At 33.4% G+C, this 25,914-nt stretch overlaps 1 protein-coding gene across 11 annotated transcripts in view; it reads left to right on the top strand.

Annotated features, from left to right (window-relative positions):
- Window positions 1-24,670, top strand: part of Ptprk (protein tyrosine phosphatase receptor type K) — a 560,796-nt gene extending 536,126 nt beyond the window's left edge. For all 11 annotated transcript variants that reach the window (XM_058581031.1, XM_058581026.1, XM_058581030.1 and 8 more), the window contains 12 exons: window positions 2,387-2,423; window positions 4,041-4,138; window positions 5,083-5,199; window positions 10,568-10,722; window positions 13,004-13,139; window positions 13,400-13,549; window positions 14,436-14,609; window positions 16,452-16,583; window positions 16,718-16,843; window positions 19,616-19,779; window positions 20,293-20,428; window positions 23,183-24,670. In XM_058581031.1, the coding sequence (XP_058437014.1) occupies window positions 2,387-2,423; window positions 4,041-4,138; window positions 5,083-5,199; window positions 10,568-10,722; window positions 13,004-13,139; window positions 13,400-13,549; window positions 14,436-14,609; window positions 16,452-16,583; window positions 16,718-16,843; window positions 19,616-19,779; window positions 20,293-20,428; window positions 23,183-23,236 (1,479 nt within the window). In that variant the 3' untranslated portion in view covers window positions 23,237-24,670. The remainder of the gene's footprint in view (window positions 1-2,386; window positions 2,424-4,040; window positions 4,139-5,082; window positions 5,200-10,567; window positions 10,723-13,003; window positions 13,140-13,399; window positions 13,550-14,435; window positions 14,610-16,451; window positions 16,584-16,717; window positions 16,844-19,615; window positions 19,780-20,292; window positions 20,429-23,182) is intronic.
- The last annotated feature ends 1,244 nt before the right edge of the window (window positions 24,671-25,914 follow it).

The following is a 25,914-nucleotide window of genomic DNA, read 5'->3' as shown; positions in this document are numbered from 1 at the left end:
GATTTCTGTTTCTGGCTTTTATTCTTACCCTTCCCCAAACATGTGAGAAGCTGGATAGTATGATGTGTATTAGTTTTTCTGAAATTTTATTTTACATTTGATTCCCGAGGTTAAAAATAAGTAGGGAGGGCTGGGGGTATAACTCATGGTATAGCACTGGCCTAGTTGGTGCAAAGCCCTGGGTTCAACCACTAGCACTGCAAAAAATAAAATTAAATTAAATTAAAAAGGAAAAATCAAAAAGAAATAAACAGGGTGACCATTTTGTGGTGTGTGGTATGGTATTGGCTTATAAAGCAATAAAATTACTCAGGCAAAATAATTACTAAATTGCAATTATAATACATATATCACACATAAATATTGAGTCATACTAATGAAAAAGTTTAGTTTGATCATGAATTCCATTGTTAAATTTTAGTTACATACATATATACAAATGCAAATTATTTAAGGGAAAGTATCAAATGAAATATATTGGTAAGGCTGCAATGCATTACAGTATATATACGGAGAATAGGCTCTTTGGTCATATTACCTGGTTCAAAATCACACTAGAGATTTTGGGAATGTTACTTCTCTGTCTGTTTTTCAGTTTCCTCATCTTTACAGTAAGAATAGTAATAATAATAACAGTATATTTCACTTTGCTATGAGAATTAAATGAAGTTATACACATTGAGCATTTAGCACAATGTCTAGCACATATTTAGCACTCCTTTGAGCTTCAGCATTTTTTTAGCAATTATAATTGAGGTGCTGAAATTGACAGATTCAAAGTACACATACTTACAATGCAAAATATGGAAGTAAAATATCACTGCATAGTTTTTTATACATAAAAGATGAAATAGAAGTCCCATTTTTTATAATTTTCATAAATAGAAAATATAGCTCTTATGAAGTTTGTGTTTTAGTAATTTCGAGAATTATAATTTAGTGTTAAGTATTATGTATATTTGTTAAATTTCTGATCATAATCTTATTCTCATTCAGTATTTAAATTTATTAGACATATCATCACAGAAAGCTACTCTACAAAATAAAAGAAACCATTTCTTTTATCAATTTGTAGTTGCTCTTACCTATTTAAATTGATCTCTGCTTTCTGCCAAAGTATACACTGTGGAGCCTTATTTAGCACTACTTTGTGGTTTGCATGCAGGACTGTGTTCTAAACAAGATCTCATATCCAGTCTTTCCATTAAGAAGACCCCAGTGTGTTTTGGCTGATTACTGTACATGTTATAATTTCCCTCTCCTATTTAGTTTATTATACTTAAGAGATATATTCTGTAATTAGTAATATTTCATAAAACAACATTATTTTTAAAAACAGAAGGTTATTTTATAAGCATTCACTTATAAAATATAGGAAAAGGTTTTCCATAAAACCTTATGCTATGTTGGCAAATTAAGAAATAGAAATCTTCACAATTTGCAATGGTGTGAAGCACACACTATTAAATTTTAGATTGGAGATCTCAGTGCACATAGGTACTGAGTGGTCCACATCAAAATGTGGGACAAATTTACCACAGACTCTTTTACTGGAGTTGTTTGGTAAATACACAGCTGATTCAAAGCTTAACATTGTCTTACCATCAATAATTTTTCAACTCACGGTCTGTTGTAATTCAAACCATTTGACAGCAACTAACAATGAATTCCTTGTGAGGAATAATTTATTGCAATAAAATTAAATGTTTACCCAGTTTTGGGCACACTGTGCTCAGTTTTTTGTTCAGGATAAGATGCACTTTTGAAAAACTCCTCTTTCCCTATATATGTGTGTACCTATAATTATGTGTGTGTAGATTAACATTATCAGCACACACAGAATAGTTTTTGCAGATTCCTGAACATGTTACAAGATGGGAATACTCTCTAAAAACTAATCTCAGCAGGGCTTTGATTTGATGCACACATGCATTGTCCAGCTCTAACATTGGAATGTTCTGTTATTTTTCTTTTTATGGTTCTAATATGTCCTTGTCCATTTGTAATGCAGTGTGTTGTACTTTTGAATGATAAAGTAAGAATAAATATTTTTAAACACAATTTTACCAGGAATGAATGACTAAAGATAAACATGAAGGCATAAACATTTTAGTGAAACCAAACAAAATCTGAGGTTATTCTGTAGCAAACAAAATTAATTATACAATGTATATTTTAATCAGAGCCTTTAAAATATTTAATTTTGTTTTATGCTTACCTTTCAGATAATATAGGTTTGAGAAGTGAGCTATGTGTTCACTACTCATGTCTGGATTTATTACTATAACTTAATCTTAACAGGTGGTTGTCTGCATCTTTTTATGCCTTCATTCATTTATTTTTGATACTGATGCAATATGATAACAAGTTCATTCTCCTATTTTAGGGTTACCAGAGACCAAGCCACTACATTGCAACTCAAGGTAAGATGTTGTACTAATAAATGCAATAGCTTGAACAAGCTTGCTTATGCATTCATATGGGGGGAAAATCAGCTCTTCTGATTAACATGGTTCTTTACTCATTGTATAGTACAATTTTTTTTAATCTGTGCAAACATATAAATTTAAGCAAGACTTTCTTTTTTTTATTTTATTTTTTCCAGTCCTGGGAATTGAACCCAGGGACTTGTACATGCCAGGTAAATATTCTGTCACTGAGCCACATTGCTTCCCCAGGCATTTTCATTTTATTTTGAAACAGGGTCTCTCTAAGATGCCCAGGCTGGCCTTAAACTTGCAATCCTCCTATCTCCATCAACTAAGTAGCTGGGATTACAGGTGTGTACCACTGCACCTGGCTGATTTATTTTTTAATTAAAAGTGAAAGAAAAGCTGCAGGTAGTTTTAGTGATTTGGTCCTTGGTATTCAGATATCTCAAAGCACCTGTCAATAGTGCTGGGTAGAGGAATTCCTTATTTATGTTAAAAAGAAAATGAGGAGATTTCTTCTTGTATAAGATGCTTGTGTTTTTGTAGCAATTTCTCAGCCTGGAATGTAATAATACCCAGGACCAATATTGTTATAATGAGATATTATACTGACTCCTGGCAATTTTTTGGCAAGTCAAGAATGAAACAAAACAGAGATTTAGAGGGAATTTAGTCAAGTTTATTCCTCATAGAAAATAAGAAAATAGTAGGGAAATATTATAGTGGTGCACTAGAGAATAAAAGTATCCAAGCAAAGAACATCTTTAGTTTTCTCTCCAAATTGATTCCCAGCCATCAAAAGAGAAACCTGCACAACTGTTTTATACAAGAAGCAACTAAAAAAATGCTTTTTTAATTTTTTTGATAGAAGTCCTTTTCTAAGTGTTTCACATAGTTTTGGAGTAATTGAGTTTAATTTTATATTCTTTCAAGTTAGAAAGTTCAACCCTTGTATTGAGCAATCTAGTTTTATGGGACTGAGTGTAGCCCAGCACATGCTTTTGCTGTTTAAAGATGATAAATATTGGAATGTGTCATCATGTGTAAGGATGCTTCTTCATTAACTTCTAAACACATACTATTCATAAATGCTGAACATTTATTGAATTGGTAATAAATGCTATTTGGTTGATGTGGCATAAAAGTACTGTTTTTCACATGTATTCGAAAATGCACTGAAGTCACTTAGTGAGAGATATAAATAACCTAGAGTCTAGTGATATCTTTCTTTTAATTGAGAAATATAGAAGGCAAATTGCGGGGGGGGGGGCTTGTTTGTGCTTCATAGTGTGAATTTAGATATGAACTAAATTTAATTAGTTCCAGTGACATTTTTATTGAACTTTATTTAAAAATATTTTTTAGTTGTAGATAGACACAATATCTTTATTTTATTTATATATTTTTTATGTGGTGCTGAGGATCAAATCCAGTGCCTCACGCATGCAAGGCAAGCGCTTTACCACTGAGCTACAACCCCAGCCCTTTATTGAACTTTTAGTGATCATTTCTAGTTCATTTCATTTACTCTGCTTTTATCTTATCTAAACTTCTTACTAACTACAAAGTTTATCTGATAACATAATATTAAAATCAATTTCTTTATAGGCCCAGTTCATGAAACTGTATATGATTTCTGGAGAATGATCTGGCAAGAGCAGTCTGCCTGCATTGTGATGGTTACAAACTTAGTTGAGGTTGGCCGGGTAAGAGAAAAGAAGATGTTTTTTGTTATCATATTCACATGAATATAACTGAGAAGAAACATATGATATACTTAAAGATAATATGATCCAACAATGATTTTAAAAAATTCATAGGCACAGCAATTCGGTTAAGTGCTCTCCTAAATGGACCTTTATAATTATTTAATTTTTCATTGAGTAATAAAATATACTAAAATCAATTATATTATTAGGTATATATATTTATACATACACACACATATATGTGTGTGTGCATATATATGTGTGTGTGTGTATATATATATATATATAAATTATATATATATATATATATATATAAATTATATATATATATATATATAAATTTTTTTGTTGCCATTCCAAACTTTTTTAGGTATTGAACGTAGGGTACTAGACCACTGAGCCACATCCCCAGCCCTATTTTGTATTTTCTTTAGAAACAAGGTCTCATTAAGTTACTTAACACCTCGCTTTTGCTGAAGCTGGCTTTGAACTCGTGATCCTTCTGCCTCAGCCTCCTGAGCCACTGGGATTACAGGCGTGTGCCACTGCACCCAACAGACTTATATATTTTTAGGAGAGTGTGTAATGTCTTTCCAATTGTCATGTAACAAATTTTTTTTTATTTGTTTTTGTTTGGGTACTGGGGATTGAACCCAGAGGTACTTAAATATTGAACTACATCTCCAATATTTTTTTTTGGGGGGGGGATCTCACTAAGTTGTTTAGGGTCTTCTTAAATTGCTGAGACTGGCTTTGAACTTGTGATAATCTGGCCTCAACCTCCTGAGTCAGTGGGATTATAGCCTGTGTCACTGAGCCTGGTTATAGATTTGTTTTATCTGTGTTTTAAGTGTGACCAAAAGAGCCATCCTTAATTAAATCATCTTGGCTCATGTGTATTATGTATTCAGGTACAACTAAGTATTCTTTTTGTCATTTAGGTTAAGTGCTATAAATATTGGCCTGATGATACTGAAGTTTATGGTGACTTCAAAGTTACCTGTGTAGAAATGGAACCACTTGCTGAATATGTAGTTCGGACATTCACCCTGGAAAGGGTAAGTATTATAAAATTCTATTTAAAAGGCACATATTGAAACTATACTTTATCTTAAAATCTGTCAGGTTTTCTTCTTTTTAAAATTTTTCTCACTGGTGCATTATAATTATACATAATAGAGGGATTTGTTATGCCATATTTTTGCAAACACATGACATAATTTGATCAGGTTTTGTTTTGATGATAGCATGAGATCCATTCATTCATTCACTTTATGAGTATTTATTGGAGAGCTTACCCTCTGCCAGGCATGATTCTAAACCTTGGGACAAATGTTAAAAACCTCTGTTCATTTGGAGTTTATCATCTATTGAGGGGAGAAAGGTGGTAAATATAAACAAATAATAGCATGAAAAGTGCTATGGTGAAAAATATGGTTGGGAATTTAGGGACTATTATTGAGATAGGGATGTTAGAAGGATGATTAGGAAAGGACTTGTTGAGAAAACAACATGAGTTAGGACCCAGAGGAAGTGAGGGTGTGACAGGTTATGTGGGAAGCAACAGGGTTTCTGGTAGAGGTAAGTCATTTTTGTGACTTATATTTCTGTCACAAGGAGAAATCACCAGGAGGCCAGGGTGTTCTGAGGTGGGTAAGTGAAGAACAAAACAAGCATGAATTTGAAGAAATTATAGAGCCTGGTTTTTATGATGATTAGGATGATTTTAATTTGTACAAGGGAGTCAGACAGCCATTGGAGGGTCTTGAACCTGAGGGCAACATGATCTGACTTATTGATAAGGGGAACTGGATCAGGGAGAGTGGCATAATGGATCAGGGAGGGTGGTATAATGAACTTGAAACAGCACATAAAGCGGGCTTAGTTGCAGAAAAGCTTAACAAATATGACTACCCAGAAGAGTAAACTAATCTATATTAAAAATATTAAAAATTATACACACAGAAAAAAAAAACTGTGATTATCAGTATCCCTAATTCTTAGAGATTCTAGAATCTCTGAAGAAAGGCAACTACTAGTATGTCTATTAGAGAGATTTAACCTTTTATATGGTACCATTTTTGATTTTCAAATCAGCAAGATTTTTTTTTTTTTAAATGAGGAATAATGCTGACTGGTTGTTAGTGTTGGTAAGATATTTTCATATGTTGCTGATCACATTAAATGGCTTTAAAACCTCTGTAAATCAATAAAACAGTGTATTTTCAGAACTTTAAAATATTGATGTTGTTTGAGAAGCTTACCTTACATAAATTTACTCTTAGAAATTTCTTTATATACAATGACTTCATTTATAATCTTGGCAAATTATAGATAATCATATATGTCTAGCAATAATAGAGAAATTGTTAAATCATTATAGTCATATGATCTTCAACAATAATATTTGAAAGTAATTCTACCAACATTAAAAAAAATAGAGGAAATATCAAATGAAAGTAGCATTGTTAAGAACAGCATAATTATGATTATCCCAACTATAAAATATAAAGGAAAATTTCTTTGATGAATCAAGTAGGATGAAATAAGCAATGATTATAGGAGATTTCAAAAACAGAACCATTAAGCTTGATTTAATGAATAACTGGATCTCATTATTATATACAGAGAGAATATAGTGTATGTGTTCTCTTAAATTTATACAAGTCTAGTAAAAATCAATCGTGAATTTATTCATAAAGTAAACCTGAGTACATTTTAAAATTTTAGGTGTTTCTAAAATCTGATAGAAAGTAATAACAGATAACTGACCAATCACATTATAAATTACCTTCTTAGAAATCAATAAATCCTCTGGATAATCCTTGAATGAATGATTGCTGAAATTATATCAGCAGTTTATGTGAAAATTTACCTAAAGTTATCCTTAAGATAAATTTAGGTTCATGAACTATTTTAATTTAGAAGCATGTGAAAAAAAATCAGAAAACCAAAAAGAAAAAATCAATAGAATACAACAAAGAAAAATTAAATATAGGGGTTGGACAGTGGCTCAGTGGTGAAGTGCTTGCCTAGCATGTGTGATGAACTGGGTTCAATCCTCAGTGCCACATAAAATAAAAGTATTGTGTCATCTATGACTAAAAAAAAAATTAAGAAAAAAATTAAATACAAAAAAGGAATACATGATAGAAAAAATAAGCTAAAAATCTAGTTTCTTGAAAACATCAATAAAGTAACGAAATCATTGTCAATTATAATTGGGAACAAATAAAATTCTCTAATATTCTATGAAGTATACTATATTAGAAAACAAGAAAGGCTGAGCACGGTGCACACCTGTAATCCCAGGGACCTGTGAGACTGAAGCAGGAAGATGAGAAGACTGAGGCCAGCCTGGACAAATTAGTGAGACCCTGTCTCAAACAAAAAATAAAAGGGGCTGGGGATGTGGCTCAGTGGAGAGAGCCCTGCTTTAATCCAGAGTAACACATGCACATGTGCTCACGTGCACGCGCGCATATGCACACACAGGTATATATGAACATAAGGAAGATATAACTACAGTTATTTGTATTATTAAGAAAGTTATAAATAACATTGTATGTGAACTCAGATTTTAGTCTAGAGACACTAATTTCCTAGCAAATAATAATTGTAAAAAAAAAAAAAATGGCTCAAGAAGAGTTAGAAACCTGAACAGATGGTAGAAGAAAACAGAATAATTGTTAAATATACCATTAAAATTGCACAATGATTTTATAGTTGAGGTTTCTTTATCCTTTAAAAGAATAACCAATGTCTGTGTCATTCAAACTATTTTAGCCATAAAAACCAATTAAAGTCAAAAAAGAAACTTGAAAATCTAGCATAACTGTTATAACAGAACTAGATAAAAACTGTACTTTCTCAAGCACACATTCTCTCTCTCTCTCTCTCTCTCTCTCTCTCTCTCTCTCCTCTGCTCTCTTTTTCTTTCTCTCTCTAGAATACACAAATTTTGCAGAACAATTTAACATAAAAAAATTTTGAAAATTTGAATCTAGCAGTGAATTAAGAAAATACAACCATACGATTTATCATGATTTTTCCCCAAGAATACTAGGATAATTCAACTGAGATATAAAGTCTTGCAGATGTTTCATTATGTCAGTACTTAAAAGGAAGAAAATTATATGATTTTATTAGTAGATCAATGTATTTAATGTTATTTGAAAGACATTTGTAGTAATACTCGAATGAGGAAAATGAGGAGTTGTCTTAAAGTTGATAAAGGAAATTCAACAATAATTATTAGGGTACATGTTAAGGAGTGGAAAACTAAACACTATTAGTTTATTATAATAAACTGATGTAGGGAGTGTTATTGCTATTATTATTAGGAATATGATATGCATAATCATTCTCACTAGTATTCAATATTTTTTAGAAGTTTTAACCTTAACAATTAGAAAAAAAAAACAAAAAACGCTGTTTTAAGAAAGCTGGAGATAATATTTTTAAATGAAACAAATAAACATTAGTTGTTAAATGACTAATTCAACATTAATATCCATAAATTATAGCTCTTCTTTATATTAGCATAAACAGAAATCAACATTAAAATTCTTTCACAATAATAAAAAATTATAAAATATCTTTGAATATGCTTAACAAGATACAACTCCTAATTGAATAAAACACAAAAGTGTATCAGAGAGCATAAAATAAGATGTGACTGAATGGAGACATGCATCTTGTCACAGAACATGGAAGTACTTGACATTCATATCACTCTACAGATTTAATACAATTATTGGATTTTTATTTTGAACTTTTGGGTTCTTATTTAGAATTGAAAAAGTGACTTGGGGGTTCATAGGGGGAATCACGTATTTGGTAAGTACTCAGGAAATTTTAAATAAAAATAACAATGGGGGCTGGGGTTGTAGCACAGTGGTAAAGTCCTTGCCTAGCATGTACAAGGCACTCGGTTTGATCCCCAGCACTACATAATAAAATAAATAAACAAAATAAAGTTATTATGTCTATCTACAATTAAAAATATTTTTTAAAAAGAATAATAGGGGAGGTCCACCACCAGATAGAAACATTTACTTTAAAAAGGAAGTCTTGTACGTGTAGCAGAAGAAATGAAGCAAGTCCCATACAGCCACTCCAGTAAAAGTGTTAATATAGAGGAGATGAAATAATTGTCTAAAATCAAGTCTTAAAATAATTTATGGTCTTCATCTCTAAAGTTGACTTGAAATTAGCAAAGAAGGTGATTTTTTCCATTTGTGTAGTTTTGTGATGACTATTATAAGCATTTGTTGCGCCCTGCTTTGTGTAGTATATTGTGATAGGAACTGGAATCAGAAAGAATAATAAGACACAGTCTCCTAACTCCCAAGGTTTTGGTAATATCAGTTTATTCCTGATAGACTACAAAGATAATTTATCTTTTTCAATTTGGTTTATTAATTTCTTGTAATATTTTTACCTGTTCTGATTGAACAAGTGACAGTGGGATCTTCCAATTCACAATCGAGTTAGAACTATAGAGATCACAGTTTCTTTTTCTTTCGCTATAAATGTGAGTTCTTAAAAATGAATTTTGAAGGGCTGGGATTGTGGCTCAGAGGTAGAGTGCTCACCTAGCATGTGCGAGGCCCTGAGTTCAATCCTCAGCACCACCTAAAAATAAGTAAATAAAATAAAGATATTGTGTCCAACTATTTCAAAAAAATAAATATTAATTGTGCTATTTCACTTGTGCTCTCCAAGTTTTGCTATCCAATTCTCCATGCTTCTTTTAATAAGAATGAAGGAAGAGGTTTTAAAATGTACAGTTATAGGGTTCTTTTAAAGTCACCCCACAGGACAGATACAGTATATGCCTTGCTTCTTTGATTTTGCATTTCTGTTACTATCCATAGTACTCTAGGTGCTGAATTATTTCAGGGAGCTAAGGAAACTCATTTACCCATAGAACAATTTAGTGGTCTGTATACTTTTACAGACAAATCTAGAGTGCCACTGTGCTGGAAATCCCTCCAGGCTATGCTTCAAAACCATTTTCAACATGGATAAGCAAGGCATTAACATCTCTTCATGAGGCAAAATCTGGACCATTGCTTTTATACACCATTGGAGAACTCAGTTCATTGTGTCAATAGTGTAGCATTTAGGCTTTCGATTTCCTTCTTTTCCCCTAATAATTTTATGAGTTGTCATTCCCAGTAAGAAGCAAGCTGTCAAGATAAATAAAATTTTCCCAGACTTAACTGAGAAAACCTTCTAATGTTCTGTGGCAGTTAGCTGACAATAATGGTAAGCTCCTAAGCTAGTATCCTTTTGTAGAAAAGGCATCATCTTTACTAAATTTTTAATTGTTATCACTGTCAGTCAGTTCTAGTACCCATAATTATGTTTAATGGCTTCATTTTGGTCCTTTTGAAAACACTTCTTTCCATCTTTGCACAGAGGGGATACAATGAAATTCGTGAAGTTAAACAGTTCCATTTCACGGGCTGGCCTGACCATGGAGTGCCATACCATGCTACCGGGCTTCTTTCTTTTATCCGGAGAGTCAAGTTATCCAACCCTCCTAGTGCAGGCCCCATTGTTGTTCACTGCAGGTGAGTGGTGGTCCAAATCATTAACTGTATGCAGTTAGCTGTTATTCAAGACAAGCCAGGCATCTTTGCATATGCCTATAATCCCAGCAGCCCAGGAGGCTGAGGCAGGAGGATCACAAGTTTGAAGCCAGCTTCATCAACTTAGCAAGGCCCTAAGCAACTTAATGAAACTCTCAAAACAAAAAAATAAAAAGGGCTAAGGATATGGCTCAGTAGTTTAGTGCCCCTGGGTTCAATTCATAATACAATATATATATATATATCAAGGAAAGAAGGCAAGATTTTACGCACAAATACCAATGTGTGCTTTCAAAGTGCCAGCTTGCATGTATTGCAGATAATGTAAAATGCAATAAAAGAAAAGTTAACTTTAAGTAGGATATAAAACAGAAACTTGAGAAATACATACATTCATCCGAATGTGTGTAGTGTTATCCACAATTACCAGTGTGGAAACTGACTTTTAGTGGCAACATCTGTGTTTTTGATCTTTTTTTTTTTATCACTTTTGCAAATCCCATATTGTCTGGAATGGTAGGTTAAAATAGAGATTTCTTGCCAATCTAGTAAATTCCCACTAGAATCCCCAGCTTTTAAAACTAAATGTGAGACATACAGAGTTACTAAATGGCCTAAATTACAAGAATTTGTGCTGCAAAACAGAGATTTAATTTTTTTTTCAAAACAACATTCATCAGAGGACCTTGAAAAGTACATCAGTAAAATTCAGCAAATATATGCCCCCCAAATTAACATTATATCCAGACTCCTTCTGATTAGAAACCTCTCTTAAAATAAGCATTCTGAGACACTAAAAGCAAATTACATGGCCTCATATTGAGATGTGACCAGAAAAATAAGTACTGAATCAGAAAAGCTTTTCTAAATGCTACACACCATTCTCAAACAGTAGCCCTACAAGCTACATAATAGGTTGTACTAAAGCATTTCTTTTCTTTCTGAAAATCCAACCTATTCAGGATTTAAATGGCCTTGTACAAAAGTGGGGGAAAGCAACAGAGAATGAAACAAAAGTAAAGTATTCCATAAGGATCAGATACTATGTACCCTGGGAAAGGAACCTTCATTTCAGTCCTCCTCAAGAAATCTGATGTACTCCTCAATTACTTTCCTGTCTCAAACCCTGGGAACAGTGATTGAGAAGATGGTAAGGGAAAAAAAAAAATAGAGAGAGAGACACACACAATAGCTTTTGCTTAAATTTCTAAACGAATAGTGAGTTTAAAAAGGAGGCCCAGACTAGATAACAAAGAAATAATGTTATTAGTCATCTAAGCATTTAGAAAATAAGATAAATAAGGTTTCAATTCAGGGATTTCTTTATTTATCATAGTGGTTTAGTTTCTCATAAATTGCTTATTTTGGAAGTGCTCCAGGAGTCTCAGATACTCTCTTGAAACAGAAATATCATCTGCCACTTAATACCATGCATCTCTGAATTTTTAACAAAAAAAGTTGAATATAAAGTGAGCCCCCCCCCTTAAAAAAATCTCCTTGATCTTGTTTGCTCCATTGACTTCTCTATGTAAAATTGGAGAAACATTCTCTGGGGTTAAGATAATCAAAATACATTAGGATTTAATTTTTTTAGTTACATACAATAAGATAGTGGTTATTGGGACCTGCTGATAATCAGTCTGCATCTAACAATTAATTCAGATCATGATTCCAATATTGTTTCTCCTGTTGAGTCCTCTCTTCAATAGCCATCATTCTCTTCCCACCTGTCCCAGGAGCATTTCCTGTGGATTGTGGCTACTCAGGTTTCCCTCTGAAAGACTTTGGAACAAATGTGTTTTTTGCCCTAGTTTTTACAAGCATGTCTGTGAGATGCTGATCCTCATTCCCACATGGTTGTTCAGGGGACCCACAAAATGAATGTGAAATAATTTCCATTTGGAGTTAAAATTTATACCCCGAATCCACCAACTAATTGATCCTATGAGTTTGAAATTATATGTATTAAATCAATGTGAAATGAAGACTATGTGAGAAAAGTATGGAATTTGAACAATGCATTTTCATAATTTTCAATCGGGAAACATTTTAAAACTCTTGTTCCAATCTTCTGTTTATACCAAGCCAGATACTCGACATGAAGTTATCTGTGCATTAATAAGTTTTTAAACAGCGTGTACAAATTAAGCATCGCATACTGCATTAAATCAATTTGATTTCACCTCAAAGTGAAAAGATCTTTATTTAATGCCATAAAGATAAACATGTTTCTCACAATTTTTCAATTTCATGTTTTTCACAGTGCTGGGGCTGGACGAACTGGCTGTTACATTGTGATTGACATCATGCTGGACATGGCTGAAAGAGAGGGTGTTGTTGACATCTATAACTGTGTCAAAGCCTTAAGATCTCGTCGTATCAATATGGTCCAGACAGAGGTATATCAATTTATCTCTAGTGAACTTTTTTTCTTTTCATCACCCATAAAACAAAATAGTAGTGTAGTAGGTTTTTTAAAAAATTGATAATCAATGTTAGATCATCAAATCATATAGGAAATTTTTGGTACTGTAATATTTCCATAGAGAGAAAATTATCTGTATCATCTGGGAATGACCTGCTGGGAATCAGGCATCTACCTTTGACAGAAAAATGTTATTAAAATAGCATAAAATTTTCTTTTCCTTTCTTTTCATAGGAACAGTACATTTTTATTCATGATGCCATTTTAGAAGCCTGCTTATGTGGAGAAACTGCTATCCCTGTCTGTGAATTTAAAGCTGCATATTTTGATATGATTAGAATAGACTCTCAGACTAACTCTTCACATCTCAAAGATGAATTTCAGGTACGGACTATTTCTAAGGCCTCTTTTATGACTTGGTACAATTTGTTCTGAGCACTAATAGTTCTTTTAAGAAAGGTCTTTCAAGTCAAATTTATAACCTTTGACCCTATTTCAAGTATAATAAAATACCTGTCTCTTTCATTATACATATCATTGGAGTCACTTTTGTATTAATGAGCTCATTTCTCCTGTATCCTGAAGGGCAAATGAGTTCATACTCAGGGAAGAGAATGAGGACAAAATATTATAAAAGTCAAATTTGGTAATGATTTGTGTGTATTTATAACCTCTTTTTCTCCATGTAACTTTGTGGATCTTGACCTTCTTGCTATTAACCATGTGAAGAGATCAAGCACATTAAGAAAAATAGCCGAAGTTTGTACTAAACTTTCTCTAAATAGCCCCAAATTGTTTTACTGCCCTTAAAACATCCCTGAAGTTGGGTGAAAAATGAAGTCAAGGGTAAACTCTAGAAATTTAATCTCATGAATCTTAATTTAGCACTCTTCCCAATACTCACTGTGTCTTCAAATACCAAAATGTGATGGCAAATGTTAGTTTCCAACCCTGAAAGGTCATCATCAGCATCATGGACCACCCTGAGTGGATTTCCTTTGGTTAGGCAATGTATCTTACGGGTAGCTGTGTTGTTTAGCTTCACTTTCCTGTAAGAAGAAGCACACTGAAGACTCTGCATCTTATTTCTTTGCACTTCTCAGGCTTCATTAGCTTTAACTAAAAAGTCTATCAGCCTGTCATAGTGGCAACTACCATTACCCACACAAATCCTTCACTTTCTACTTGGCCTCCTAAATTCTTGATGGGTGGGTGTTATGCTATTAAATGGGTCACTGTCTTTTAACCTGGGTTCTCTTTTTCCTTTTAGACTCTGAATTCAGTCACCCCTCGACTACAAGCTGAAGACTGCAGTATAGCATGCCTGCCAAGGAACCATGACAAGAACCGTTTCATGGACATGCTGCCACCTGACAGATGTCTGCCTTTTTTAATTACAATTGATGGGGAGAGCAGTAACTACATCAATGCTGCTCTTATGGATGTAAGAGACTGCCTTCTTTGTTAGTGTAAAGTGCCATGAAAATCTACATAATACAACTGAACACTGGCTAGTTTTCTTGTCTAGGAATTTAAAATGGCTTAGAAAGAAAAATCGGAAACTTTGAAATACAAGTTTTTGGAGAGCTATTTTAGATTTTTCCTTACAGAAACTCTAAGTAGCTATACTTTTTGAAGTTTTATTGTAGATTTAGAGCTTGATTATCAGTTATTATATAGGATAGACTGTAGGTTACATGTACCATCTTAATTATTTTCAAAAAAGAAAGTCATACCTAATCTGTTTTGAATATCATTAGGAATGAATGTTTTAAATGACAGAATGCCATATTGTACCAAATTTATATTAATTTGTAAATATTAAGGGACTTTAATCTGTGGCCTTTAATATTCCAATAATTTATAGATAATTGTTTTATTTACCATTAGTTAATAGAGACTACTTAAAAATAACTAGGGAAGTATTAACCCAGGTTAATATGATATTAATCCATCCTTTATCATGAAAGAGCTATCTTGTCTTATTCTAAGTTTTATCGAATGTGGGTACTCCAGCATATACTTGGTGTATTAGTAACCCATAAATAGAATGACATGGAAAGAGAGTTTTAAATGATTTGAAGCTACCTTACTTTAGGTAACCTGGGAAAAAGCAAGACTATCAAGGTTCAGGATCATTTTAAATAGCTTACCATCTTCATTTCTAGCTTTGACCCTTTTGACTACTAAATCATAGCAAGAAGAAATTTGAAGTCAGAGACCTTTCCTTTCTAACTATAATGAGGTTAAGTTTTTGCTCCTCTTGTGTTTTCTAGAATTACCATCTGTAAATTAGCAGCCTTGTATGGAGTAGAAACTTGGAATAGCCCACATTCTACTCCCAAGACCAGTCTTATCCAGTGACTTGCTCTTATCTGTGCTACAGAGAAAAATAATCCAGAGATAAGCTCAAATAGAAAGCTCTCATCCTTATTGTACCTCGCATCTTGCCGGTGGTTTAAATTAATACATAGAAAAATATATTTCTATTTTAGTATAGATTATGAATCTGAAGAAAACCAGATTTCCCAGACCAGATAGACATTGCCTTGACTATCCCCTCCTCTGGGAAAAGATAATATGTTGAGTCCTAATCAAAGGGCACTTAGTAAACAAGATGCCATCACACCCTTGACTGGGGCCAAGAAGTGTTAACTCTCTGTCACTTGAGAATTTTAAATGATTGAAACTGTCATTCCAAACACCGATGTTCACTGATGTTCATGGCCCAGGCACCATAGAAAATGAATTGCCTATTGCAAAATATGCTGTGGATACCCATATAATATAAAAACATGAAAGTTGGAGATACCTGTGTTTGTTATTATTTGAAGAGGAGGGGAGTCAAACAGTTTTATTTATACACACACACATTCTCACAGGAGATTGACAGACAAACATACTGGGGATTTTGTGCTTACTTTGCCTTCAGTCTTTCAGAGACTCACTTACCTGTGGGAAATTGAAACAGCCCAGCAAATGGAAGATCTTTATCTCAATCTTTAGTTTCATCTTTTGTATGTGTACCATATTTATGTTTCTCAGTGAAGTAAAAATTCAGTTCTTGACTTGAATTGTTTTGGAGCCATCAATGTTTTCCCACCAAATTGATGCATTACTAGTTCCAGTGAATTCCAGTGACCCCCATGGCTTAGGCAGCACTCTGCCTCCATCTCTATGTATAGCCAGCACCTCTACTGTTCCTACATTGAAGTGTGTTGAATCTGGACAACCTATCTGATCATGCATTTTGAGTTATTATATTTTCTACCTCCTTTCTTCACAGAGCTACAGGCAACCAGCTGCTTTCATCGTCACACAATACCCACTGCCAAACACTGTGAAAGACTTCTGGAGATTAGTGTATGATTATGGCTGTACTTCCATTGTGATGCTAAATGAAGTCGACTTGTCCCAGGTTAATAGCCATGGATTGCTTTATTTATTTGTTTATAATTTAAGTAGTAATAAAATGCTAGTTTTTGCTGTATAGTACTGTAATTAGAAAAAATAATGTGCCTTTCTTTTTCTTTCAAAACATTTATCACCTAGGGCTGCCCCCAGTACTGGCCAGAAGAAGGGATGCTACGATACGGCCCTATTCAAGTGGAATGTATGTCTTGTTCAATGGACTGTGATGTGATCAACCGGATATTTAGGATATGTAATTTAACAAGAGTAAGTCTTTGTTGGGTCATTCTAATGAGGCTGATTCAGAGCAAGCAGATCACGATCATTATGGGCTAGAATTCAATTCAGACAATAGAGAGTGAAGAATTCATAAACACTACATGATCTATCTCAAAGCTAGTAAACATCTTATACTTCAATACAAGGAAAAAGACATTTCAAATGCAAGAAATTAGAAATTTGAGCTATATTTATGGGTCAGTTACTAGACTAAATATCCCATGGTGATCTAGACTCAGGTGCAGTGGTTCAATCACGAATCGGGCCTGATGGCCTCTGTCTGGTTCCTGTGAAGGATGACTGTATTTCTTATTAGTACTGACACTCAACAGAGGCCTGTGATTAAAAAATAAGAACATAATAGTGATGATGATGACAGAGAAGCTTTAGCCCAGAATGAGGGGATATATCAGATCAGCCTGTAGGAAAGACCAGTGTCATTGTTCCAAGACCTGGGCATGAGAGAGAGATCCAGGACCAAAAGAGGAGATAAATCATAGCCGTCACCTATTCTCTTCCAACACGCAACCTCATCTTTCTCTTAATGGCCTGATGTCCAGTTCTGTCCAGATGTAAAAGGAGAGAGCCAGCTGATACCACTGTGCCTTTTCCCAGCTGCTAAGTACTAGTTGTTGCCCTCAGAAATCTTTTCCCTGACTGTTCATATGCTTTGCTCTAATGACAAGTTTGAGTATCTTGCCAAAAAAAAAAAAGTACTTATAATAAATACTGTTTTACGTAATCAGATAGCAAACAGTATGTGAAAAGAAAAATTAGTAGCCTCCATAGAACTGTGCTTTTTAAAAGGGAAATTGCTATGTTTTTTTTTAAAGTTCCAGCTTTATGTATGTGTATTATTTTAAGTGTGTGATTAGTATTGTCTTGTTTCAGTGTTTCTCATATCCAAATGAGTATATGTGTGTCGTGTTAATTAGTCTATACGTATATAACTATGAGCAAGGGATAAAATCATATCCAATTCTATTGCTCATTTCAGTAGGGAAAAAAGGATAACTTCAATCATGTCATAATATTCATGCATATCTTAGATGTTAATTTAAATGGAATCTCATTATGTCTGCACATCTGTTACATTATGGTTCTAGTAATATTTTAGCTGAGAAACTGTAGCTGCTAAATGAAGAAAGTAAAACTCATCTGTGAATTGAGATGTTTGTATAAAAATTTTTCCAGGAGCAAGACCTGAAATCTGTATTACTTTTTATAAGCATATATATTTATTTGTTTTTATTTATCTTCCTCTATATTTGATGTTCTGGTACTTTTTTTTTTTTTTTTTTTTTTTGTTCTGGTGCATTTTGTCCCCAGTTTGATTATTTAGTATTATTCACTTCATCAAACTTTTAGTATGCACAAATAACAAGTCGGGTATTGTAGAAGTTGCATAAGCCCTTATGATGTGGAACTTAGGATCTGATGCCCTATAATACTGTTTACTCACTGTGTTGCATAGTGTTCCTTATAGTTCCTATCAAGAGTTTAAGGTTTTGCTTCCTTTCAACAGCATTATTATTTAAAAAGTATTATGTGTACTTCTTGTGATAGAATTTAGGAAGAAAAGAAAGATGTCTGTATCTGTAAGGAATTTATATTTTGCCAAGGAGATAAGAATTCAGCAACTAATTGTATAATCATGTATATACTAATATGATTTACATATGCTAGGGATTAAAAGCCCAAAATAAAGACTGTTTCACTGGATGTTCAGACACAAGCAGAGTGATCAAAGAATACCTTTCTAAGACTGAGGTATTTTAAGCCAAAAATTAAGAACCGATAGGAGTTATTCAGAGTGAGGTAACCACATAGTTTGTTGTTGTTGTTGTTGTTGTTATTTTGTGTACAAGTGTTTGAACCCAGGAGCACTTAACCACTGAGCCACATCCCAGCCCTTTTATTTTTTTATTTATCTTTATTTTTTTAATTTATCTTTATTTATTTTGGGACAGAGTCTTGATAAGTTACTGAGGGCCTCAATAAGTTGCTGAGGCTGGTAATCAACCATCTTTGCTTGCCCAACATGGAGAGCTTTCCCAGGAAAACTGAGTTTGAAATGTTCCCACAAAACCTATTTCATATTGGTCACTCTTCTTGGGATTGAAAAAGGCAAGCAAGAAGGAAGTTTTCTAGATGAAAGAGACAGTTTCTAAAATCCCCCAGGCAAGAAGTGACTTGATAAATAGATTAAAGAGGTCAAAATGTCTAAAACTTGAATACCATGTTAGATTAAAAAGAAATTTGGAGAAGGAAGTGAGCCAGATTATATAAGAACTTTTAAATTATAGCAGAGATTTGGATTTTATGCTAAGATCATTTGAAAGCCATTAAAGCAGGGAATGACAAGAACATTTTTGTATTCAAAATAATCATGATGCCTGTACTAACAAAGGGTTGGAGGGAGATCAAATTTCATTCAGGGGGATCAACTAGGAGATAATTGTCACAATTGTAATTGGCAGTGGCCTAAAGAGGAGATAAATTTGCAAGTTATTTAGGAAGCATAAAGATAGGGATCATCACTGAATTTGGAGTGTGAGGATAAAGCAGGTATAGACAAAGATTCTCATGTTTTTTGATGCTATAACTTGGAATGTCTCCATATGGGCATGTACATACTGGGACTTGCATCAAGTAGGCTCAATCCAATGTAAATTTCATTTGTATTGTTAATTGTATATACTTTTATTTTTTCCCTAAGTTCTAGTCTCAATTCACATAAAAATCCATTTCCCTCTACAGCCACAGGAAGGTTATCTGATGGTACAGCAGTTTCAATATCTAGGTTGGGCTTCTCATCGAGAAGTGCCTGGCTCCAAACGATCATTTTTGAAGCTGATTCTGCAGGTGGAAAAATGGCAGGAAGAATGTGAGGAGGGGGAAGGCCGGACGATCATCCACTGCTTGTGAGTGGGGCAGGTTGGCCCAGCCAGTCAGGGAGGCTTTGGTGGGCATTTCCTCATTAGCCTTTGAAATTTTTATGTCAAAGAATTCTCAACTGAAATCTTAACAGACCTCCCATATATATTTATATTTTTAAATAGAGCTTCTGCCTTATGATATTATAATTAAGTACTAATTTTAATTTTTCTATTTTCTAAATATTGATTATTTTATAGTTGTTCATCTAATTGAAACTCTTTGGAACACTGTTCTGAACAACTTCTCTGATTTACACATTACAAATATGTCAGAATCTCAAGGAATCTGAGTTTCAGTTCTCAGTGCCTATAGCATATTCCTAAGTGCAAGCTATTGAGCTCCCCCATCCTCAAGCTTCCTCCTCTCTGCCCTGTACACATATATGCATGCATATAAAGCAAAACAAAGACACGAATGAAAAAAATGTTGAAGACAATTCTTTGTATGACATGTGGTTCCCCAAACCTGATAAAATACCTCTACACTCTCTGTTTCAGAAATGGTGGCGGTCGAAGTGGTATGTTCTGTGCCATTGGCATCGTTGTTGAAATGGTGAAACGGCAAAATGTTGTTGATGTTTTCCATGCAGTAAAGACACTGAGGAACAGCAAGCCAAACATGGTGGAAGCCCCAGTAAGTCACAGTCTTGGACATAGAAGGGGTCTTAGAGGTTATATAGTCATATACCTACTTATCAATTGATTTAATGCACTTGAAGAAGCTGATGTGAAAATGCAAGGACTTTCCTGCCTAATTGATAGATTGTGAAGTATCTTCCTCTGCCTACATAAATTAGTGAACATCACATAAAGTATTGATGATAAAGGTAATTAATTTTGGGAAATACATAGGACTTTTTTTTCTATTATAGCCAACAAATATTTGCTGTAATAAACCTTGCTGAATGGTTCTAAAAAAATCCTTCTATGTTGGCTGTTTCTCACTTATTTTTATTTCTTAAAGCTTATTGAGTTAACTGGGTAAACATGTATCTGAGGTCATACTCGGGTTAACTCAGTACCTTAGACACCCAGTGTTTTTAAAAGGCAGAGAAATTTATTTTAGTCTGTATTCACAATTATTCTTTTCCTGATCAAATTATAAATTGTTAAGCTATCATTATGCACAGTTTTCAGCTTTTACAACAATAGAGTACCGTTCATATGATATTCTATGAGTTTGGGCCCATAAAACCAGAACACAGCTTGCAGAATATGAGCTGATAGGTATATATGGGAAATTTCATCTGGGTGAGGCTGTATGTGGAGTAAGAAAGAAGGTTCTTACCTCTCTAACATATTTTACTTCTAAAGAGAGCTATCTGTGGGTTACACATATGTACATAATGGGATTAGGTTAGGAGCAGCTGTGTAGTTTATGCTCACAGGAAAGTAAACCAGAAAAACCAAGGCATCATTGTTCTTGCCCTACATTTATCAAGATGATCAGATAACTAAAATGAGCAATTCAATAAGCCTTAAACTATTTTCACCACTTCCTGCTCCTGGATTGTTCACACAACATGTGCATTGCTTCCTGAGACAAAATCTGAAGACTAAGGTTTATGCTCTTTCACTTTTACAAGTGGTAGCAGATTTCTACCCTTTCTAAAGACCCCTTCTGACTCCTCTGCTCCGTGTTGGACAAGATGGTGTTGGTTTTGTCTGAGGTGCTAACAACTGAGGAGAGAGAGGGTAGATTTGAAGGATTTTTAAGGCAGAACTTGCAGATCTTCTTACAAAATGGATAGATAATAGTTATGCCCTTAAACTCTATTGTTTGAAGGTTTGTAATCTGTAAAATTTAACCTAAGCTTCCCTCACAAGGATTCAGTCATCTTAAAATCATCCTGGGGTTCACTCCTAGTTTCAGAATTCAACTTTTAGCTTGAAATTTAAGGTTGATATCTCAGCTTTTTTTTTTTTTTAATTAAGATCCTGTAGTTTAACTCTGCCATTGTAGAACATTCCAATGTGTTACTGTTTTCTTTTACATTCCTGCCCCCATGAATCCTGTCCAAACATCAAGATTAATGATTAGTTCATTGTTCTGTGGGGTTTACCTGAATTTGGTACAAACATTTAGGTTGTAAACAAAATTGATGGAGACTATTTTTAAAAGACACAAATTTCTAAGCATTTTTTGGGTCTTTGTATGTACTTACCATAGCACTAGGCTATTTTAAATCATATTCACCTTGATGATTAGTATAAAATGATTAACTCCTCTTGGGAAAAATTTTTTAACCAGTTTCATTGTTAAAGACACCAAGAAGTTCTGTTTAGAAGTAATGCATATTTTAGATAGCTAGTACTAAAGTTCAGTACTAAAGTACTATAGTTCAGCCTGAAGTTTTACCTGCTTGGACAAAATTGGGAAGTTCAAAATGAGTTACATATTATAAGTCAGGATTTATAATATGGTCTCTAAATTTTCAAAATTCTTGATAATTGTTCAAGTCCATGGATAAGTTTAAAGGAAAGATGATTTTAACTCAGAAACTTTTTGGCAACCAAGTTGTCTTAGAGTTTGCAGAAGCAAATTGTTAGATATAAATAAAATTAAAATTTTTAAGAATTACTATTTTATTTAAGAAATATTTTTGTAAAATTTGCTTAAATTATACTCTGAAGGATCATGAACTATGACAAATCTAAAAACTTGAAATTTCAAAAGGCAGTTTAAAACAACTGTCTACTTTTCTCCCCCTTTCTTTCCCTTCCCCACCTCTCTCCTAACACAATAATATAAAATATGGAGAAAAGTATTTGCACACTTTGTAAGCAATATAAAACAGAGAAAACAGTAAAAAGCAACTTAATAGTGAAACAATCAATATGATAGATTTTTATGTAATGTTAGAGATATTAAGTAGCATGGGAAAAACTTCATAACATTGTTACATAAAAGACAATAAAATATAAAATCCTATACCAAAATATGTAATTATATTCATTCTGAGATAATGCAGGCTGAAACAAAGTAAGGCAATATTTAAACAGTTGGTTCTTATGGTTGGTTGAATTATATCTCTTTTTCTGATTCTTTATATTTTTATGTGCTGAGAAATTTTTCTGTAATGATGAAGTATTACTACTATAATCATATTAAAAATCTGGACATTTAAGAATTTTTTTGATAGAAAATATATCAAATTTTTGATAGAGAAAGATAAAATGTCTTTTAACATCATTTCTCTTTTTTTTTAAGCAGGTGTCATTTGACTCAAGTATAAAATATGTATGCCTAGATTCCACCTTGTATACATAAAAATAATTTGAAATTCTTTAATAATCTAAATTGGATTTCAAGTACTCAGTTGTTAGCTATTATTCACCATTCACCTTTTTAAAACTTCTCTCAACCTTTTTGTCTTAATGTTTTTAGGAGCAGTACCGTTTCTGCTATGATGTAGCTTTGGAGTACCTGGAAACATCTTAGTTGGGTGAGACCTTTCACAGTGCATCCAACCAGAAACCCATTCACCTGTTGAGCCAGCAACTGTTGTACCTGTTACACCTGTGCAGAAAGATTTTAATGTGGGGGGTGGGAGGATTTTACATTTGAGAGGTAAAAGTATTTTTCTTATGAAGTTGTGTATCTTAATAAAAAGGACTTGATTAGTTTCTATTACTGTATTAAAGTGTCCACATTTAGTGCCACATAAATTATATTTAATAAGAACCAGATTCAAATGAGAACTTATCAGTGTTTGTACAGTGAATATGCAGCCTTTTCTCCTCGTTTCAGTCAAACAGCCACCACATGTTGCATGAATTCGTACTTTCTATGTGGCATTTCTCTCCCTTTTTAAAAGAAAAGCTGTTGAATCGTTAAAGAAAGAAGAAAAAAAAAGCTGTGCAAATTCATAGTAACTTTCATTTTTTATATGTTCCAAGTGTAGCAGATCTCTATATAAATATATAAATATATATAACTGGCTTATTTTCTTTTAATGTGCAATGATGGCTGGATCATTTAAAGTTCTTTTTAGAAAATAACATAAGCCAAAGACTCAAGTGTAAATATGTCTATATGGAGAAAGCACATTATATTTATTGGTTACTTACATTCCTTTTTTGATGGCTAAGATACTACCACCACATAATCATTTTTGTTTCCGAAGAAAGCTTTTTCTTTAGCTAAAATCAACTGTAAACGATTTTTGTAGATTATTTTTTGTATGTTTTAGTGTAAGTAGAGGATAAACTTTTTATTCATAAACCAGGAAGCAATGTTCTTTATAGTGATTCTCTTGTGTACATGCTTGTGAATTAAATTTATGTGAAACATCTTGGCAATTGTCTTTTAATAGAGGACCAAATTAAAACGTTTTGCTGAAAATGTATAGTTTTTCACAATTTCATTAGGTAAACAATGGTTTGGTGATCATATATGAGAAATACACACATTAAAAGGCCTTTCTGGTGACTTGCACAATGTTGAACATAGCCTGTAAGCATTGTTTAAATTTTTAAGGAATCAATCTTTTCAGCCTATGGCCAAGCACTGGTTGAGAACATAAGATGGCAACATTTGTGCTTTCAGGGTCAAGTTTTAGCAAACTGTAAACTGTCAAGGTGATGAAATGTTTCTTTTGATGTTTAACTGCACATGCTTTGGGTTCTGACCGTAGAAAATGTAAACGAATCAATGCCAGATTCCTGTTTTGAGCGTTAACACAGGATACTCAAGTGAACCTTTCTAAATGTGGTCTTGTTCACATGCTCCTTGTAGCTGTAACTTCACATCATCGGCTTGCAGTTTGTTACTGACTACAGCATTCCAGTGTCCTCTTTCTAGATTGCCAGTTCATGACATGGTGCTTATAGAGATTTAATTAAAGAGTGAAATAAAGTTTTTATAATTACAACAGTTATTGTTTGCACATGATTTTTCTCCTTTTAATCTTCTTCTTTCACTTCCAAGAAAAGAGCATATTCCTACACTCACTGATACAAGTAAGGCTCAAAAATTTCATTAAAAGAATAACTAATATCCAAACACTAACAATAGTTTGTTTTAGTTTTATTCCCTACATTGAATGCTAAAATGACCAAGTGAATGGAGGAAGGAACAGCCAGAGTATTGACATCCTTTTTTTTATTATTATTATTTCTGTATTTATATGTCACTATTCATTTATTTAACACACTTTTTTACTTTATAACAAACTTGAGAACTAGTTTCTCTTCTACATTTTATCAATGGATGAAATTGAACCTAATGAGAAGGTAAATTTGTTAATAGGTTTAAATCTGAGTTTGACTTATTTCTCTTCATCTACTAAATACTCAGCTTCAGGACTATCACAAAGATGAACACTTTAAAATTCCTATTGTTTCTCATTAATTGATTTTCTGGTGATGTGTGTTACCATTATGGGCCTCCTCAAGCTCCAATTGCTATGTGTGTTACTAGAACATTTGTGACTTTTACTATAAGAATTCAGAGATAGTGACTTTCTGTTTTTGTAGGAAGGCTAATTTCCACTTAAACATGGAGGCATTTGACTATTAAACATGGAGATTGTCTTAATCCATTTTCTGTTGCTGTAATGGAATTTCTGGGTTTAGGTAATTTTAAAGAAAATAGGTTGATGTTGGCTCCTGTTCTGAAAATCTTCCAAGAGCTTCCAAAGTCCAAGAGCTTTTTTATCTTCACCTGCTTGGCTTACCATGAGGGTCTCATGTTACCTTAACTCATGGTGGAAAAACAAGCAGGTACGTGTGAAAGAGAGAAAGGGACCTAACACAGGGTAGCTAATCTATGCTCAAGAAAAAGACACTAATCTGTTCATGAAAATTCTACTCCATGACCAAAATACCACGCACTAGGCCCCATTCCCAATACTGCCACTTTAGGGACCAAACCTAATCGTGAGTTTTGGTAGGAACAAATCATATTTAACAGAAATATTTAACAAATAACCTACAAACTCATCCAGGATTTCTTTGTGCAGTATGTTAACTATGTCCCTCTCTACTGAGGATTCTGGTCTTACTACATGATCCTGATTTCATTTCTACGTCCATGATTGCACCTCACACCACCAAAATCACCATGAATACAACTGTTCATGAAATTCAGCAGTCCACACAGACTCCAAAATTGAAGTG

Source organism: Marmota monax, unplaced genomic scaffold, assembly GCF_021218885.2.
Source record: "Marmota monax isolate L192 unplaced genomic scaffold, Marmota_monax_Labrador192_F-V1.1 WCK01_AAM20220418_F8-fsc00030, whole genome shotgun sequence".
Taxonomy (NCBI): Eukaryota; Metazoa; Chordata; class Mammalia; order Rodentia; family Sciuridae; genus Marmota; species Marmota monax.
The sequence above is the reverse complement of the archived record's forward strand: the minus strand, read 5'-3'. Positions and strand labels throughout refer to the sequence as shown.